This window comes from Typopeltis vanoorti, chromosome 16 (genome assembly GCF_054136105.1).
Source record: "Typopeltis vanoorti isolate ZY-2024b chromosome 16, IOZ_Tvanoo_1.0, whole genome shotgun sequence".
NCBI classification, from domain to species: domain Eukaryota; kingdom Metazoa; phylum Arthropoda; class Arachnida; order Uropygi; family Thelyphonidae; genus Typopeltis; species Typopeltis vanoorti.
Window position 1 is genome coordinate 32,103,562 of NC_143564.1, and position 18,967 is coordinate 32,122,528.

The 18,967-nt window shown below is 39.4% G+C and overlaps 1 protein-coding gene across 3 annotated transcripts in view; it reads right to left on the reverse strand.

The window, feature by feature from the left end:
* The window catches only part of LOC150097934 (teneurin-m-like), a 670,875-nt gene that overhangs the window by 62,126 nt on the left and 589,782 nt on the right, over positions 1–18,967 (reverse strand). For all 3 annotated transcript variants that reach the window (XM_090406516.1, XM_090406518.1, XM_090406515.1), the window contains 3 exons: positions 11,076–11,294; positions 10,378–10,471; positions 1,125–1,327 (listed from right to left, as the gene is read on the reverse strand). In XM_090406516.1, coding sequence (XP_090262642.1) covers positions 1,125–1,327; positions 10,378–10,471; positions 11,076–11,294 — 516 coding nt within the window. The remainder of the gene's footprint in view (positions 1–1,124; positions 1,328–10,377; positions 10,472–11,075; positions 11,295–18,967) is intronic.

The window sequence follows — 18,967 nt, forward strand, 5'->3', positions numbered from 1 at the left end:
TACCAGTAAGCCCTATCATTAGTCTTGACAAAAGAATCTTAGAACGAAACAGAAGATTAGTTTAAAGATTTTTTTTCCCCTCTTCTTGACGTTAAGAAACCTACAAATCATGGCTTTATTTTACTTACTATTTGCCACCTGTCGGATGAAAGTCGGTTTTCTTGAAGCGCGATACAAAGAAAAAAAAAAAAGAAAGAAGAGAAAAGTACTTCAAAATACTAAGTTTCAAAGAAAATAGATGACAGCAGAATCGGCTGTCAGAAAACGAAAAACTGGCATCGCAAAGAAATCATTAAATTTTGAATACAAGTTACAGTTAGCCACCGTTTTTAAAAATGTTGATTGTTCGTATCTCATTGTTGAACGTACTAATAGTTGCATTGTTTCTTTCACGCATGGCATTTATATTTCACATCTAGTGATCACTTTTGAATTTTTTTTTTTTTTTTTCATAACATAGTAAAGACTTGCGCAGTGTGAAGATAAGAGATAGTCTCAAAGCAGTAAATATCTCGTGTATGGAACTGAATACAGAATTGGATGTATGGAAACAAAGTTACTTAGTGCTGGCGGTACATGTAGTAATGTAGCTTTATCCTGGGACTGTGGTTATCAGAGGAAGATCGTGTCATCGGAATATGTCGCGTGCATGCATGCAAGAGCGACTCCCCTAAGAACCGTAATAGTATAATTTTAGAAATGATTTTCAACAACGCCTATTTAATTGACGGCAACGCCTCTTGAAGGGATAATGTGCTCAGATTTTAGATCTATGTATGTGTATAGGTTCGTTAATACATGATGGATGCTGCGTACAGCAGAAATAAAATCACAGTAGAGAAGAAATTTTCAATATATTTGGATTTGATTTTTTATTTTTAATGTTTTTCATGAGCTTTACTACTACCGAATATTATGTGGACAATGAGAGAAATACTACGATGTATTTCTCTCATTATTAACAATGTACTGCTGTCCATTGTTAGCAGTGTCATAACATCAATATGGTAACAATATATAGAATTATTTACTATTTTTATACCCAAGTAAAATATGAAGAATTGTGTCTAGGATCTCTTTTCCAATACAGATGTAGTTTACCTTACCTGCGTTAGGTCGCTTACCTATAAAATAGGTGAGGGCTGTGAGGAGAGCCAGGGACACGAAAATGAATGCGATCGCTGTACATTTCCAACTACACCGAGACGACAGAGTCTTCCGGAGGTGTAACCGAGAATGGGGAAAATGACCCGACATAGGACGTCTGAGGTTATTACGGACGGGAAGAACAGGCACGCCGGTCGTGGAGGAGTAGGACAGGTGGCACCTGAAACAGAAATCAAACATCACACGCATGAGTGGTAGGGGAGAATGCAAAGCGTTCAGTACATCAATACCAACAACTCTAATTGTCGTTTTAAATAGAAATTAGACGTGTTCAGATGAAGACATTATTCCCAAGAAGAGTTCGGAATTGTTGCTAGGAAACCAAACGGCATGGTATCCTAGCAACCTCGTTTCGTGTAATCTTGGCAACTGCCACGATTTGCAAGTCTTGCTTTGCTGCGTACCAAAGGCAACTGCGAAGATGCTGTATACAGTATTTCTTCAGACAAAATTCATGTTCCTCAGACTGTATTAAAGGGAGTGATGAAACAATAGAAGACAATGTAGGGAAGGTGGCTAGAAATCTGTAGGATTACCACGCTGGTTCATTAGACAATCACCTCGAAATGAACAATCCCTATTGTTACTTTGTGCACATTTATTAACGAATATTGAAGAAGCCATAGAACTTTTTTAAATGTTGTTCGAAGATTGGCACGTGGATTAAATTTTGCTTGGTTAAGGTGGAATTAAAAGATGACTTACATTTGAAAGATCCTCACCACCAGGAAACATTCTTAGCACTTTTTATGAAAAAAAAATTAAAAAATTCCCCTAAGTGTAAGCAAAGCAAAGGAGGTTGAGTCCCACTAAAGCTGGTATTCACTTCCCAGTGTGTCCTAACACGTTCTTGACACCTGTTGGGTTGTTGACAACACTGTCGTTAACGAAACACAAGGGGATTAGGTGGGGGAAATGCTACTGTGGATTGTCGACCAGCGCACACTGTTAGGATTACACGTAAAGCCGCAAGTTCCGGTACAGGAGTTTACAGCGTTAATTAGAATTCCAGGGATTTGTAAACAGCTATAAAATTTAGTAGAACTACAAAGTACGGAGGTAGGACTGAGGATGATGTTGGACGCGGCTGTGTCAGCATCTTAAGTCCTTTACACTCCGTTAGTGTTAGTCGACTTCTCCTTAAGCAGAACAAGAATCTTCGAAGTGTTCGCGATTTTTCAAAAAAAAAAATGGTTAAATTTCGAAATTATGCACCGTATCCATGTATACGCACACACTGGCTTATACTTTATTGAAATAGCAGGCATAGGGGATAAACGGGGGAGAGTTCACGGAGTTTCCATCACTTTTACCGCAAATTGATCTCCAAAACACCATCCCAGATAAATATGATTCATATGTGTAACAGCTATACAAAATGGTACTTATAGAAATGTTTATGCGAATCTAACTCGGTCAATTATATTTTCGAGTAGTAACATTCGTAACTCTTCTTCAGTGAAAAGCCTTTAAAGATTCCGAGACGGGATTCGAACTCGTAATTTAGGTGGCAGATGACTTTCAGATAACAGAATGTTAGATCACCAGCTTGCGCCTGAAGAAAGCTCCACGTTTGATCTTTAGGACAAGAATTCTTCCCACTGATTTACCATGCACCACAGGCTTTTACAACCTTTGGGACGGCAAAAGGATTTGCACGTTTCTCATACAAGTTTCTACTTTTGCTGGGAAAACAAAGTTTGCACACAGCCCAGAGAAAAGCGATTATGAAGTTTGCTAACAAACTTTAAAAATAACTGCAAGACAGTCGATTAATTTGAATAGAAATATACTGTAGTAAGATATTCATGGCTATTTGTAGCTCCTACATTCAAAGGCGAGAAATGAGTTGGGGGGGGGGTTAAACAATAACAAAAAGTGGTATCTAGAGTCGCTAGGTCAAGTAGAGGTAGAGGCGGTCGTTACCGGGACACATCGCGTTGTATGGGGGTAACGGAGGGGGGAGGTAGGAAGGAAGGAAGCAGGAAAGAAGTGTAGTCCCTCTGCTGCCATATAGCAAAGCCAAAGATAACTTCAGGTCGGTTACCTAAGCAACGTTATCAGTGTGTGTTGTGGAAACAAGCTTATTCCATTTGATAAGCACTTCCAATTAAGACCCATAAACAGACCGGTGGAGCCAAGGTGCATATTGAAAAGGGTGGTGGCGCTGTCTGTTGTGTACTGCAACGACCCACCATCCAGTAACAGCTCTGGAATCGACGATGCGTGCAGTTGGGAGGCACCATCCAACTGATAACCGCTACTTGGGAAACTATTTTGTTTCTTTTATCAGTGCGTGCGCCCAATAGCCACCCCAACAACAGCGCACTCTTTCTGGTGCAATTGAGATTTTTATGGATATACGAAGAGGGGAGCACGTGCTGATAAAGACGATGATAAAATGTCAATGGGGTGTTTTAAGTACGTATTAACAGTGTCACCTGGTTACTATTTTTTGCCTTTGATGTGTAAAAATGTTAAAGATCTCCGAAATGTTTGGAATCGAGTTTCTTTTAATCTCTCTCCGACTGTAATAAAGAAATCCCCAAACACTACCATGCTATAATAGTATGACAGTGGCAGTAAAGTTTGCCATGCACAAGAAGTAGTATCCTGTCTCCTTGGAAATGCGGCAACCCTGCTAATACTGCAGCTATTAGAAGTACATCTACTATGACAGCTGGTAGGCTTAACACTCCAACTAACGAATGTTCGTTCTCGCGGGCTACACCTTTCATGCTTTTTATTATAAAAGCTTCATCACTTTCATCATATTAGGTTTTTAATTATTTTAGAATTATAGATTATAACGATGCATCTGTACTTACTACAGTGAAGTAGCCAAGCCACATCGATTATATCTTGCAAATCCATGCATTGTACCATGACAATCTCCACTCACGAAGAGTGGAGAATCTAGGGCATATTAGGGGGCACGTTGTTTTTCGTGTTACAAAGTCTCCGCTAATCAGTTGTAGTATCACACTAGGTGATGAAAATCATTTACAGCCAAACGACCATGTCTCAGAACCTGATTCTACGGCGAAGAGATAGCCTGATAGTCTATTGTTTTTAGAGGCAGCATAGCAGTGCATCCTTTGAAACTGGAAAAAGTAGCAAAACACTTGCCTTGGTATTGCACTAACACAATGCGGAACCAATATACAAGTCGCCTTTTATTATTGATTAAGGTTTCACTGGATTCACAGCTGTTTCGAAAACAAAGCCCTAATAAAATACGAATATTTAGGCTCTTATTGGTAGAATTCGTCAAGGCAATCCTCGTGAATATTCATCAGCTGCCAATCACTTTCAGAACTTATATTTTATTTAATGTAAATGAAACTTGAGGTTTTTTTTATTCTATATTTATCAAGAAAAAAAAAACAGTTTAGAGTAACTTTGCTACTTTGAAGTCATCTGCTCGTGGTGACTTAATTCGGGTGCATTGTGAAGATGAAAAGAAATATGTTGAACCCCGAACCAACTAATCAGTCGTAATTTTCTGCCTTGTCACCCAATTTCTTTCTCTCTTGATGCTATCAATCATCAGAATGAGAGCAGGGATTCTATTTTCGATATACTAATAGTCTAACACGTAGTAGCGACACCTGGTGTTTAAATAAACAAATGGAAGGCATTATTGTGCAAACTAAGCAAGATAAACGACAGCCGTATAGGAATATTGACAGTGATTGTCCAGTGGATTTAATCTGAAACTTTCATCTACATTTACAGTCATTCGTGTTGGGGGGGGGGGAGATGAGTTTCAGCGGTTTCACTTCGAACCAGAAAACGCTTAGCTTTGAATCGTATCTCCCGGTGCCATACCACACGGGGAATCTGTGTTGCATCCACGAAGCGGGTATGCGGGAGCGGAGATGAGGACGTTGATAAGATAACGGGAGGTAAAAAGACATTTTCCCCTCCTACATCCGCTCACTGCGTCTCGCAAGAAAACGGAAAGGTAATTTCAAAGAAAGTTCATTATTTGCCAACGCTCCTTCTTTCTCTTTTCTCATTCTCCTTCCCTGATGCCCATTTCGCGAATGAGAAATTGGAAGGAGTTTATTTATAAAACTTTTTTTTTTCCTTCTTTCCACCCCATCAGAACACACGGGGTTTTTAATTACATATAAAACCCCCTTGAGTTTATAAGGTCGTACAAAATTTAAACTAAATAATAAAAGAACAATGCACAAGAACATAAATTGGACTTTAATGTCAATACTTTTTATTAAAATTGCTTACACAGAAAGAGAAATTAACAATATCGAAACCTGATGGTTGTATCACGTGGCATCCAGGTTCATTCGCTAATTGTCACGCATAACGTACAGAGAATGACCACGCATGCGTTATATAACTTGCATGCTGTGCTATGTTTGTATAATAATTGGTCGATTTCCATCATCACCATAAAAGCATAAGGGAGGTAGATCAACAATGGATTCAATACATCATATTCATGCAACGCGTGCCACGTGTAATATATGGCTACCAATAATTACGTAATTGCATAACTAACCGTGAGTTCTCTTCTTCTGGGAATTGATGGTTCACTTTGTCCTTATTATCAGATTGAGAGCAGGATTCCGCAAATGAAACACGATCTGGAGTTTCATAAATGGTTATTAGGGTATTAAATATTTGTTCTGTCCTGGAAGCGTAACTTGTTAAGAACGGAAATAGATATTTACGAGAAATACGGCGCTGGCTATCTTCTAAACGAACACGGTTTATTGTTCGCTACGGCATCCTGACGAAAGCTCATTGAGAGTAATAATGATGCGCTCTTTTTCCTCTTGTCTTAATAAGAAGCTCGTACGTGATGTGGCCAGTGACAAAAGAGGAGGATGGCTTGCAACAAGTGCAATAAATAACCATTACTACCTCTAGAACGTGACTTCCGGACCTCAGTAATGTTGTATGTGTGTGTGTGTGTGTGTGTGCAGCGTTCTCTACCATTTCATTTATAGTCTACCGGTGTAGGTTTTCTGTAATACTGTTATCATGGCACGCAGTAACCAACTGATAGCGATGAGAAGTTGAAGGTAGTGAATATGTGATGTGCTGCCATTTTTCTAAAAACAATTCGTTCGCCTTGACATATGGGTACCGGTCTGCATAAATGTCTTTTTTTTTTAGGAAAAAAATGCACTGCTGTACAGCAAGTTCTTTATGATGTTCTGTGAATAAGGCGTCGTGTGTCATGTACGGTCTAATGTCACCAGGGCATGGTTGCACCAATATTTTATATTTGCTAACTTTTCAGACAGTTGAGAAACCTAAAAATATTTTAAACTTGTACTTATTGTTAAGTTTAGGGCTAAATTGAGGTTCTAGGTCTTGGCTAACTTTCTCACATGCTACCTGAGCTACGCTTCTAGAAAGTTGCTGGATATTTGGAAGAAGGCAGTGGCATGAAAAATTTCTAAGATCGTTAGAAATGTTTAAGAAATTTTTAGAAGTTGCCTGCCTTTGTACGTTATGCGTACAAAGGTAGGCAACTTGTTTTCGTACAAATCCAATCTTAACAGCGAACTTTAACATTAGCAAAAAAAAAAAAAAAAAAAAAAAAAGGGGAGAAGCTTGGTTCCAGGCTTAAAGATACGCTCCTGGATGATTTGGGATTTTTCCAAACGCTAGTGAGGTCTTAAAATTTATTTAAGAACAAATAAGACGTTTACAAACACTGCATAACAACTTAAACCCATAAATAAGATATCAATGTAAAAAGCATTTGACCAGAGGGTGGGACTCTCTTCCCGTGCATTAATTTCCGGAGAGCATGCATCGTTTATCATAACCGAGTGCCTTTTCCTGGAAAATAATTTCCACGATCGCTATTCCATCCGACTTTGATTGATTGATCACTTTATCTGACCACATGATAGCTTCACGATTTGACGTATTCTTGTCGCTTTACTTGAAAGGACTGAAATAGGTGAGTTTGGATTTTGTTAGATTTCTCAGTTAAAAATTGTAAATTTCATTTAAGTACAAGCATGAAACGAAATTTTAAACTTAAGGAATGTATTTCAGGTACACTTTAAAATCAACTCCTTCATGCTGGCTAACACCAAAGGAGTGAGGCTCGGGCCTTGAGGCGTCACTGTAATACCGCGTTCGAGGTTCAGGTTTGAATAACATGTTTGTTTACCCATGGATCAATCGTTCGACAGCAGTGATGCGAGTGTTGGCAATAAGAAGTTATCGTGAAGATATGAAACCCACCGTGATTTTTGCCAATACTAATGGTGATATCATTAGTAACAGCAACTTCGTTACCAAGATATTAAATCGAGAGCTCTAGTGTCATTTTCGTGAAAAGCAGCGAAAGAAAAATTTATGTTAACGAAAACGATTGAAGAACGTATAGAGAATCAACACACATACACGTATATGATGCCTGTTAACTCCGTGTTCTACGGCTGGTTTGTCAGTTTTCCGGAATAAAAAAAATCTTTTGTTATATGAGATCGGGTAACTAACCTTCAGTGCCAAGACCCTATAAAGGTTCCTCGTGTGTTGGATGGGACTCGAACCGAGATATTTCCATTCAGGGCATTGCTTTACTTTAGATAATCCTTTGAGTAGATGGATTGATCTCAAAATTTTCCAAATGACCCTTGATAATTACGAAATAGATAAAAAAATCAACTAATTACTGGATATTCTAGGGTGGTCGGAAAAGTTCTCGGCCTCGACCATAGATGGCAACACTATCGGCATGATTTTTTTTTTCCAAGTTGGTACATCTGTCATAAGCATCCATGTGAAATTGCAAGTCATTCTATCAAGTAGTTTGTTTTATACAGCTGTCTGAAGCAAAAGTGTTGTCTGTATCCCTTGAAATGGATAAAATTGAGTATCGTGCGGTTATAAAATTCTTTGTAAAAGAAGGTTTAGCGCCAAAGAAATTCATTCGAAGTTCATAAAAGTTTATGGGCACTCTTCAACTTCGTTTTCGACGATTAAGAAATGAGCTGCCGAGTTTAAACGTGGCCGTACCAGCCTTGAAGATGATCCACGTGAAGGGCGTCCAAAACGTGTAACAACAAGGAAAATGTAACGTCAAGAGCCGAACTAAATTATCCATTAATTTTTGATTAAAACATCTTCTTTGCATTTCAGGAGTGGCTTGAAGATCCTTCTCGCACCAGGTAAAAGACGGCCAGCAAACAATAGAGTTGTGACCATTTCATACAAGATTTTCCTGAAAGTATCAGCATGGTGTTAGAATCTCTAACAATTTAGGCAAACAGCTTATTTAGGGAGGTGGTCTGAGAACACCGCTGTATTCTTGATGGGTAGGAACAAAAACAAAAACCTGAAAAAAAAAAAGAACAGATACACAAAAACAGCAGCATAGTCAAAGATGGAAAGGAACGTTAAGGAATTTTCTCGGCTTCGGGATACTAATCCTAGGAGATAACACACGTTTAGGTAATTAGCAACTGCAAGTAGCCAACCTCTTTCTGGTCTCCCGGTAAGCTGGCCAAGCATATGTGTGAGTGTGTGTGTGTGTGTCTTAGAAGATAAGCACATGTGAGGAGATAGGTTTGACATCAACGCAATAATGGGCAACCAGCGCCTGGAAGGTTTGTGGCATGGCTAGCCTTCCATGTGTTAACGCTGTTGTAATTAGCATCCCAGGCATCACCTGATGCTACAGGGATGTTCTGCTTCCGCGAGCTCAGTAATTAGCGGAGAAGGAATCAATTTTTATAGCACGGGTGTTTCACTAACGTGAAAAAAAAAGGGAGAGAAAGAAGAAAAGAAAAAACAGAGCGACTTCGCCCCGATAACAAAAAAAAAAAAGCAACTGATGCTTTGATGTTGGATGTTAATTATTTGAGATACCTTGTTTTCTACTATGCGCCAGGGAAATCGGTAGGGGTAGGAGAAAGGGGGGGAGGGATGATTAATCAGTGGGAGACGCTAGTTAAAGAGCCTGTTCATTTCTTCGTATTACTAATGCGTGCACTTAAAACCAGCCTTTCTTTGCCCAAACGGATTAGAGGTGATCACCGTAACTTCATTGCACCAGCGAAGAAAAACTGCCACGTTATGAACGAGCCGTTCATTCATTAGCTGTGGCTTCATAGGATACAGTTCTATTAGGAGGAGAGGCAGCATAAAAATGGCTAAACGGTTTTAATATGATTATTCCAAGGAATTGTGATCCATTAAACAATTAAGAAGGGTCCTCTTTAACGCCCGTCGGAGACTTAAAGAAGACTGGAAAGTTTCATAAGTAGTCAGCGTTTATTAGTTGGGATTAACCTATGTTTGGTTTATTTATCATCTCTAAAGAGCTTTAAAAATGACCGGGAAAAGGCGAAAGAGATTAAACTTCCACCGTTCATTTTAAAAGAGAGAGAAAAAAAATTAATACTCGCAAGCCTCTGATCGTGGAATGGAGAAAACTTCTTTGCTTGCAGAGCATTATTGGAGAAAGTTTTTTTAAGAATGGAAAGAAACTAATTGCGGACTACTTAAAACTTTCTCCTCGACTGTCTTTTAACTTAATGGAAATTAAAAGAAGATGCTCTTTAAAAGAAGTATCCGTTGCCGTAAGTGTTGTGTTACCTGCAATTTGTAAGGCTGTGAACTGGGACGTTACTTGCCGTTTCGTATCCTCGGTAGAATATCGAGTGACCACCAAGTACAAGGTGCCACTACGGCCTTGACGCAGGTGTATATTACGTTTAACAATCCAAGAGGTAAGGGAGGGGATTCGAGGGGTGGGGATGCTACGCTCTGCTGTGCTTTTCCTAACTTTGCACCTTCGGGATGAACAGGAAAGGGAAACCACTTGGCAGGTTACGTCAGCTTTTTTTCAATATTTTAACTTTTTTACATCGCTAAATGTTCTTGGCTTGTCCAGCCACCTGCTAAGAATAGGCCGTTAGAATCTAGGTACAACCCATCCGATTAATGGAATATAGAAAATGCACTTGGGTTCGAATCCCGACGACAGGAAGAACCTTCATACGGCTTTTCGACTGGCGATCTCATTGGCGCCCAGAAGGTATTTTCTTCTAGGATATTCTCCCGAATATGTAAATGCTGTCTGCAGAGGGGTGGAATTAAATGGGTGTCCCCCTGACAAATTCTTACTTTTTCCCACGAACTCGGCCCTTAAAACAAATTTATTTACTTAATTGCATCAGTAACTTGTATCAAACGTTTCTTTGACCCTACCTGTCAGGATTCTTGGAGTCTTCCTGAACAGATGTCCCGTGGGATGCCGGGATGTCACTTTTTTGTTTAGCGGATCCCGGGCACCTTGTCATATCTGAAAACAAAACAAAACACAATAATTGGTTTCATTCGACAGCAAATAAATATTTTTTAATCATTTAAACGGAAAATATCCTAATATTGGTCACAATAAAAAAAAACAATTGGCGCAAAAGTGGTAGCCCTTTTCTTAGAAGTAATTCGTGTATTATAATTTCTTTAAGAGATATTCAACATTCAAACGAACTTCTTACCATACGAAGCAATGCAAGCAAAGCGGGGGGGGGGGGTTCGTTAGGATTTCAGTAACGAAATGGACTCTGCACTGAGCTGGCCCCTTATAATTTATAAGCAAAGGCATTCATAGGAGCCATTTGGGACAACACATTGTAAATGGCTGCAGGTCGAGAGGAGGCTGGGGATTTATAGTAGGCAATGCCGAGAAAGAATATGAAACTCAACGAAGTGCACACCGCTTGTGATTAATTTATTCTTAGTTTTGTTAACAGATTTATATTCATGACGGGCACGCACACACACACACACATAGTACACAGTCATTCTATTTATGATTATCCTCGCATTGCAAAACAGACCCGAGTTACATTCCACTGTAGAATATTAAAAGATGAACAACAAAAGTTTTAAAAAAAACTTACCACTGGGGATGAAGAGAGACCCAGAAGGGGTTCTGGCTAAACAAGTACCCCTGAAGTCTTGTTCTGGGTCTTTTATTTGATTGTTATCCTTAATGCTTCCAGCTGTTCCTATACTGTGGCCTCCTCCACCGGTCGGGGGTCCTGTCTTACCCCCAGTGCGGCCCATGGACAATTTACGAGGTGGGACCAGCAGCGTGGGGGTGGAACTGTCTAGCAACCCTGCAAAAAACAAAACAAAGTTGTTATATTATCATAAGTGGTACGCACACGCATACAAGATATTGTACAGTGCAAACAGGAATAGAAATTCGCTTGTGAGTGAATGGTCCGCCATCAAGGTGACATTAAATGATAATATGAGTTATATTAATCAAAGAAAAATCAGTCCTTTTAACTTTCCCGAAAAAACAGGAAACACTTTGCCCAGGCGATAATTGTGGGAGGGTAATTAGCAATCGAAAACACCTGACCAATGAGTTCGTCGCAATCTTCACCTGCAAGGTTCATTACAAAACCTAACGACAATTGGCAATCATTAAGGTAAATTATTAACTAGACAAGGGAAGGATAAACAACATCAGGGGGCTTAACGATTGTAGGATGTGCATTATTAAACTTAAGAACGTTTAGTGTAAAAACTGAAACCGTTAGGCATAGAAGACAATAATTGTTAGGCTTAATGACACGCTGTATGCAGTAATTATAAGCGGATAAGACTGTAGGCCCGCTAATGACGACTGGGCGTTAACGAAGCAAATCGCAAAAATCGACACCATTAAGTGCAAAGAAAAACAGCGGGTGGAAGAATGTTGCAAAACTACTTCTTATCACTTGCTAAACTGCAGGGTTACTGCTTCCATATCTTAACGATCAGATGCACCACTAACAGAACTCGGAGCGAGTGCCCTTCTTGATCTTACTTCCGAAGGTAGGAATAACCGTATCATTAAGAATGATGGAACTAAATACTTGGTTCTTATACGCGGGTGATATTTAAAAATGCATCTCAACAAGAACGAAATCAGTTAAGAAGAATTAATGAGATAAACTATAGAAAGCTATGAGTAAACCACATCAACAATGCGCCCAATAAACTAAAAAAATAAAGTTCATTGTTGAAATAGACTTGTGAAGCTGTATTGAAAACTTTTTTTTTCATCAACTGACATGCTCACGCAACAATGTGTTCACCTACTGACATCGTTTGAAACAGATCTGTGAAATGAACGAATTATATTTCATTCTGTTGGTATTTCTGTCATGCCCAACAAACAGACTTTAATTTGTGTTCTGTTTAAATAGCAAAGTTGAATAAAACATCGATAGTTTAATTGTTAAAAATCACATCGAAAAACTTTTGCATTACTTCTGTAGTTAAGATAGATTCCTTACTATTCTTAGCGAAAACCGGAATGCATAGAAGACGCCACTGCACGTCACTACGTGTTAATTAAATCAACGGTAATTCCCGGAGACACAGGACCAGAAAATTTAATTATTAGAGCTTTCGTCGGTGGTACAAGGTAGAACGAAGGGGGTGATTACATGCGGGCCGTTGTTTCTCTTGTACTCTCCAGGATGACTTTTCACTAGTCTCGACACCATTTGCTCTTTGTCTTTCTTTCAGTGCGAAATCTCGGCATATATAAAGTGACTTAAACCTTTTGGGAAATCCACTTAGATAGAAGAATTAATATTAGATCTGGGGATGTTGCGATGCAAAATTCATATAGAGTGCCAGTGGTGTATACACAGACAGAGATAATTAAATAATTATCCACACATTCATTGCTACGGGCTACAAATTAGGTGTGAGGAGATAAGTTGAGTTAAATCTCTCGCAGGTCACACGTGACTAATCTTTTCCCATTCTGTGTCCTCCTGCTGGACTTTCAGGCTAATGAACTACAAAAGTTTATGTATCATACAGATGTATCGCTAAGGTGGGTGGCCATTTGGGGTTTTGTGTTCTTAATGGTTATGGAAGTTGATTTATTGCTGGTAGAACTCGTTAGGCGATGATTTCTCATCTTTGCCAGACTTGAAAAATTCACAAATCGTTGGTTTTAGTGAGAATACAAATAAATGTCCGATTCTGCCAAAATATTCAGATTTTGTTTTATTGAATACTTATGAAAAACTCCAACTTCGTCGTTCATATTTTAGCTATCAATACGGAGTTTATACATACTCTAAGGCTTCGCAATAATAATTCACGTCCTTTTATCCTTTGTTTTTCATCCTCTTCATTCGGACAACACGTTTATATGTTTAACAAGGTATAATTTAAACAAATTGGATTACAGAACTTGAAATGTACGTAGGCTGTTCAATAAATAATAAGACTATATTTATACAGAAAACAGATTACCTTTAATCGTCATCATTTACATGGTCTTTTTCGAAGTAACTACTGTGAGACGCGATGCATTTGTCCCAACGTTGCGTCCACTTCTTAAACACATGTGAGAGTCCGTTGTTTGAGAGTTCTTTCAAAACCACCTCCGCAGCTTTTACACATGCTTTGTTGCTTTCGAAATGGCGGCCTCTTAGTGGTTTCTTGAGCTGAGGAAACAGCCAGAAATCGCACGCTGCCAGATCAGGACTGTATGGAGGGTGTGGTAGGATATCTATGTTGTTCTTCTACACAACGTCCACTACACAACCAGCAATATGTGGCCTTGCATTATCGTGGTGCAATAAGAAGCCATTCTTCAGCAATGGACGCTTCCTTTCGACGTGCTTGATGATAATCGCTGCTGTGTTGATCATTGTCTCTGTGATGGACGTTGAAGGTCTTCCCTCACGTTCAAGATCTTCCACATTTTGCTTTCCTTAAAAGTTTTATGCCAGCGAAAAACACTTGCCCTCGACATTGCTTCATCGTGGAAAGCTTCGCGTATCATGTTAAAAGTGTCCGATGCCAATTTTTGCAAACGCACACAAAATTTAATCGCATAACGCTGTTCCAAGGACGCTTCCATTTCGAAGACTGGTCGCACCGATGAGCACTTGCGTTTGAGTCACGTGACACTCTAGCACATCAGCTAGTATACGCCATCTGTCAACCTCTTTTGTTAATACAGACAGCAACATTTCGTTATTCCACAGAAATTAGTATTGTGATGAGTGGTTTCGCCACAGTAAAATTAGTCTTATTACTTATTGAACAGCCCACGTATTATTAGAACTCTAGCGAATTTTGCAGTCTTGTCAAAATCTGCTTTGTTAGTGGGACGCTTTATGGAACTGAGGAGGAACGTACGTTAGCCAACCAATTCATAAACTGTTATATACTTAAGTTGTTTTTGGAAGCAATTTCATGTGCATTTTAGTATTATTTTTTATGACTCCCACAAAACGTTATAAACGTATCGTACATTACATTAGTACCATGAGATGGCTAGAGTTTTTATGATTAAATTCTTATTTTTTTGGTGTTCAGGCATCCAATAAGCCTGAAATATACTACCAAAAGAGAGTCTCCGTAGCTCAGTCGGTATAGACGAAGCCGTTTGGTCGGAAAGACCTGGATTCGATTCCCATCCATGACACGAGGAAGCTTTATCTGGTCTCTTTCGATTAAAGGTGAGTTAGCCAGTCTCATACGGAGGTAGGTTTTTTTTTCGGAAACTCAGGTTTTTCGTCCCTCAGAACCGGCCCCGTAAACACATTCGGACAGGCATAAAATACACTCTTAATCCCTCATTTGGAGGGCTCAACCAGTCCTAAGGGGCGGTCGAGGAACGGGGTGAACTCCACACGAATAATCAAAAAAAAAAAAAAACTACCAAAAGACAATCACACAAAAAACGACTTCTGTAGGTATTGATCTTCAAAGTTCTGTGAAGGTCATGCCTACCGAAGTTTTGTTTAAAACTTGCTTTTATTTGAAGTTAAACCGATACTTTTGCACATTGAAAAACCGTTAACAGCAAAGAAAGTTAAAGAGGCCATTCCGGATGCTAAATATATATTTTAGATTATCTTCAACTTTAAGGAAACACCTCGAGCATCCAAAGTACTTTTGCATGGCGTGAAGAGAACTTAAATAACATCTTCGTAAAGCAGACGGAGTTCCCCCCCAATGGAGTAGAAACTGTGAAATTAATCGTAGATGACTGATTCAAAAGTTTTCAAACTTTTCCGAGTCTTCAAGTGCTGTTCATGGTCTCTGTGTTGACGTTGCTTGCTGGCGACGGCTTGCTATGAGAGGAAAAAATAAAAATAAAATGGGAACACGATAAAACCCGACTTTTCCCTTCATTGGACCCATCCTCTTTTGGTTATCGGGAAGAGAGAAAAAAAAATATGTTACAGACGCTTCGTACGCGTCCGTACGAAGCGTCCGTAACACAATAAGAAGGAATAAGCGGCGTCGGCGTGAACCGGGTTCCAAGAACGGCTACAAAGGATTGTTCCTCGGTCACAAGACTGGATTTTACGAGCGAAAGAACTCCGAGCAGACACGACTCGCATGTGACGGGAATTCCGAATCGAAGTAATGATGAAAAGGAGTTTTGTTTGATTTTTCGTCGGATGTTTTGGGTACGAACCGGGAGAGTGGATGGATGGCTTGCGTGTGCGGTGCTTCCTGCGCCCGATTAAGTTACCACACGGCGGGGCTACGACGCATTCAATTTTGGACTTTTAAAAAGCGGTAATGGGAATCAGAGGTCACGTGGTTCGTAATGAACTGTTCGCACCTCAAAACTACACGCTGATTGCTTCCATCGTAGATGCGAAGGGTCGCCACTGTTTCAAGGTGGAACAGTCTGAAGCTACATCGTTGCACGTTTTGGATTGTTTGGTTTTTATCTTATGACGATAATCAATTTATTAAAAGAAAATTCAACGTGCAGCACGCGGATTCCGAATCTCAAACTTCTGGCTGAAATTTAATTTTTTATTTACTTTTTTTTTAGTGCTAGAAGGTTCCTTTTCGAACTGAAATACTCAGTGAAAGTTATCTTATGTTGAATCAAGCGACAACAAAGTCGATTATTTTATGTATACCCATTCGCCAAGCGCTACCATAGCTCAGTCTGTTTCGACGATGCCTTAGAGTTGGAAAGACCGGATTCGAACCCCGTCTATGATGCGAAGAAGAACCTTCATCAAGATTTATCAACTGAAAGCGGGTTACCGGTCTCATAAGGAGGTGGTAGGACTTCTTTCAGGGAACTCGGGTTTTTCATCCCACATAGAGGGAAACTGGCCAGGAGAACACACGCTATTTACCTCCAAAAATATGCATAGCACTCACTGCGTTATCCTAGAAATCTAAGATGGTTATGACCAGTTAAGAACCGTATAAGTAGATTCTTTCTTTTAAGGTTACACGGTGATCACCATTCATATTTACGAATTTAGAGACACAAACCCCGTGTTGAAATTATTATTTTACTGATTAATAATAAAATAACAATCGACGTTTCGACCCCTGTATTGAGGTCATCATCAGAAAAATACATGTGTACATGAAAACAAGCTACATGCTCTTGCACTCTACAAAGGTAAATTGAATCTACGCTGTTTGATCTTTTACTTGGCCTGACCTCTAGTGGTAAAAAACAACAATCCCAACTCTGCTAAAGTCCTTCCGTACTAAGATTTTCTTCGGGAATTGTACAGTTTAGGTTGCTATTGAATATTTTTTTATTTATTTATTTTTTCTTTAAAAACACTTCACAAAGTCTTCTTGTATCGAGATTTTTCTTTGGCTTGTTCTGGTTGCTATAATGGTTGCAGATGGGCCCTCCACATTCTTGGAATGGTTAGACGCCATTTTTGTTCAGATTAGGATTGTGTGTGAGCATTTCACATGCTTCTTTAAATTTCCTCTCGAACCAGGTTTTGGTGCGGTGGGACATGATACCTTTCCAATCAATTCTGTGGTATGTCTGGAGTGCGTGGTCTGAAAGGCCGGTTTTTCCGAAATGGAGATATTTAATGTGCCGTTTGTGTTCGTCCTTCCTTATTGGGATGGTTCGCCCTGTTTCCCCTATGCATGGTAGATTAACGTGCATTGTATTTTGTAAACCCCTGGGTGGGCTAGGCGTGGAAGAGGATCTTTGAAAGAACTGAGTAGGTGTCATAATTTTGTCGGGAGTTTAAAGGTAGTTTTGATGTCGTATTGTGTAGTATTCTGTCTATTTCTTCGTTACTCCAGATTGACTACTGTAGTAGCGAAACACAACAATTTATTTCTGTGCTGCTAACAATTTCAATTCCACCAAACTAACGAATATTTTTATGTGAATCCCACCTGACAAATGTTGTAAGCCTATTATAGACTGGTATTGTGGGTGTGGAGTGTGAAAGAGGGTGATCCAGTTCCTCTCATCAAACATGGTGTAAAAATACCATGTTTTAGGTCACATATTTCCTTTTTCATAAACCGTAATAGGTATTCTTCGTCATTTGAATCCGTATAGATTGAAAGTTATCTGGGAGGGGGGGATTCCGTATTCGTATACAATTTCCATTTTTATATAATCCACGAACATTTCTTCCCAATATACAAACTTCATTTGCTGTTCCATTCTGGCTGAATTATCTGGTATCAGACCAAGATGGCTTCTCCTGATCGCATTGGAATATAACAGTGAAATTTTACACTGAAAGAATTGCGGTAATTTCATTAGATGGTAGTTCTTTCCCACTGATAGCAAACAAAGAAGAAAGTCCTTCTTCCGGTTTATTAAATGATGGTTGATTTCCCTCCTTCCAAGAGTGTTAAGAATTCTGATTTAAATGATGATGTTACTGGACAGAATACGAACTGGACAATGAATTACTTCAATTTTCTCCTTCAGCACAAAGAGAAAGTATCAATGAAGGAGGAGGTGTAATTGCGCAATTAACGCCCAAGATTTATTGTCGGAAAAACGCAATTAGAAAGCGTACTAGTTATAAGGATTTTTTCCCCTTTTATTTTCTTGAATGCCCTGCATCAGCGAACTGGAAACACCGCCGCTGTCTCATCCATACATGCAATGTGAAACTCAAAGAAGGAATACATCAAGAAGCGCCGATATTTGGCAGGGAGGAAATCGGACGTAATCATGCGATTCTTGTAATCTGCCAAATAAAATTAGAAACACTTGCCAACAATGATGGGAGATGATTCTGATAATTAAAGGAAGATTCATTTGAAAAGTACGCTTGAGGGAAAGAAAATTGGTCTTAATTGGTGTATGCTATACGTCAGATATCTGCAGGCAAAAAAAAAGAATCCTGCACTAAAGGAAAGAGGAGGTTGCTCCTGGGACAAAACAGGATGGCGAAGAAAGGACAGACAAATCATGCTGTAATGACTTTAGTTGGAGGAATCGCTTAGTTATTCATAATAGGATTCCGTCGACCCTTGATTAAACTCCCTCCAGGTTAGGCAAATCCAGGCAGTAGGACGCCACTAAATACGTTTATGAATAAACCATACCCACTGAGCGAGGCGAGAATTATCGCCAGGAGGCAGCAGCGGCTTTCTTTACCTTCCAGCAATAATCAATACATAATTATTCCTGGAACTGATTAGACACTAATGAGCTATTGAATGCCAATGACTTCGAAATTTTCAAAGCAAACGAATGCCACGGCATCTTCTCCCTCCTCATTAAGACTTTATCACATCTTCAAGAACCTTACAGGAGACTTGGAGATGTTTGCAGTCTTTAAGAAATGCAATCACCTTCTTAAAACCATTGAGACTCAATTTGCAGAGACAAATAATCCTCGCATTTATTTAAGAGAACGTCGATTTATCTCCTGACTGTAGCGGGACCGAAAAACGGTCGCTTTGACCTTGGGAACGACTTAGCGCTGCCCTTTTACGTGGCCAAGGAGAGGGTGATAATTTTAACATTTAGTTTTTGAATAATCGCGACGTC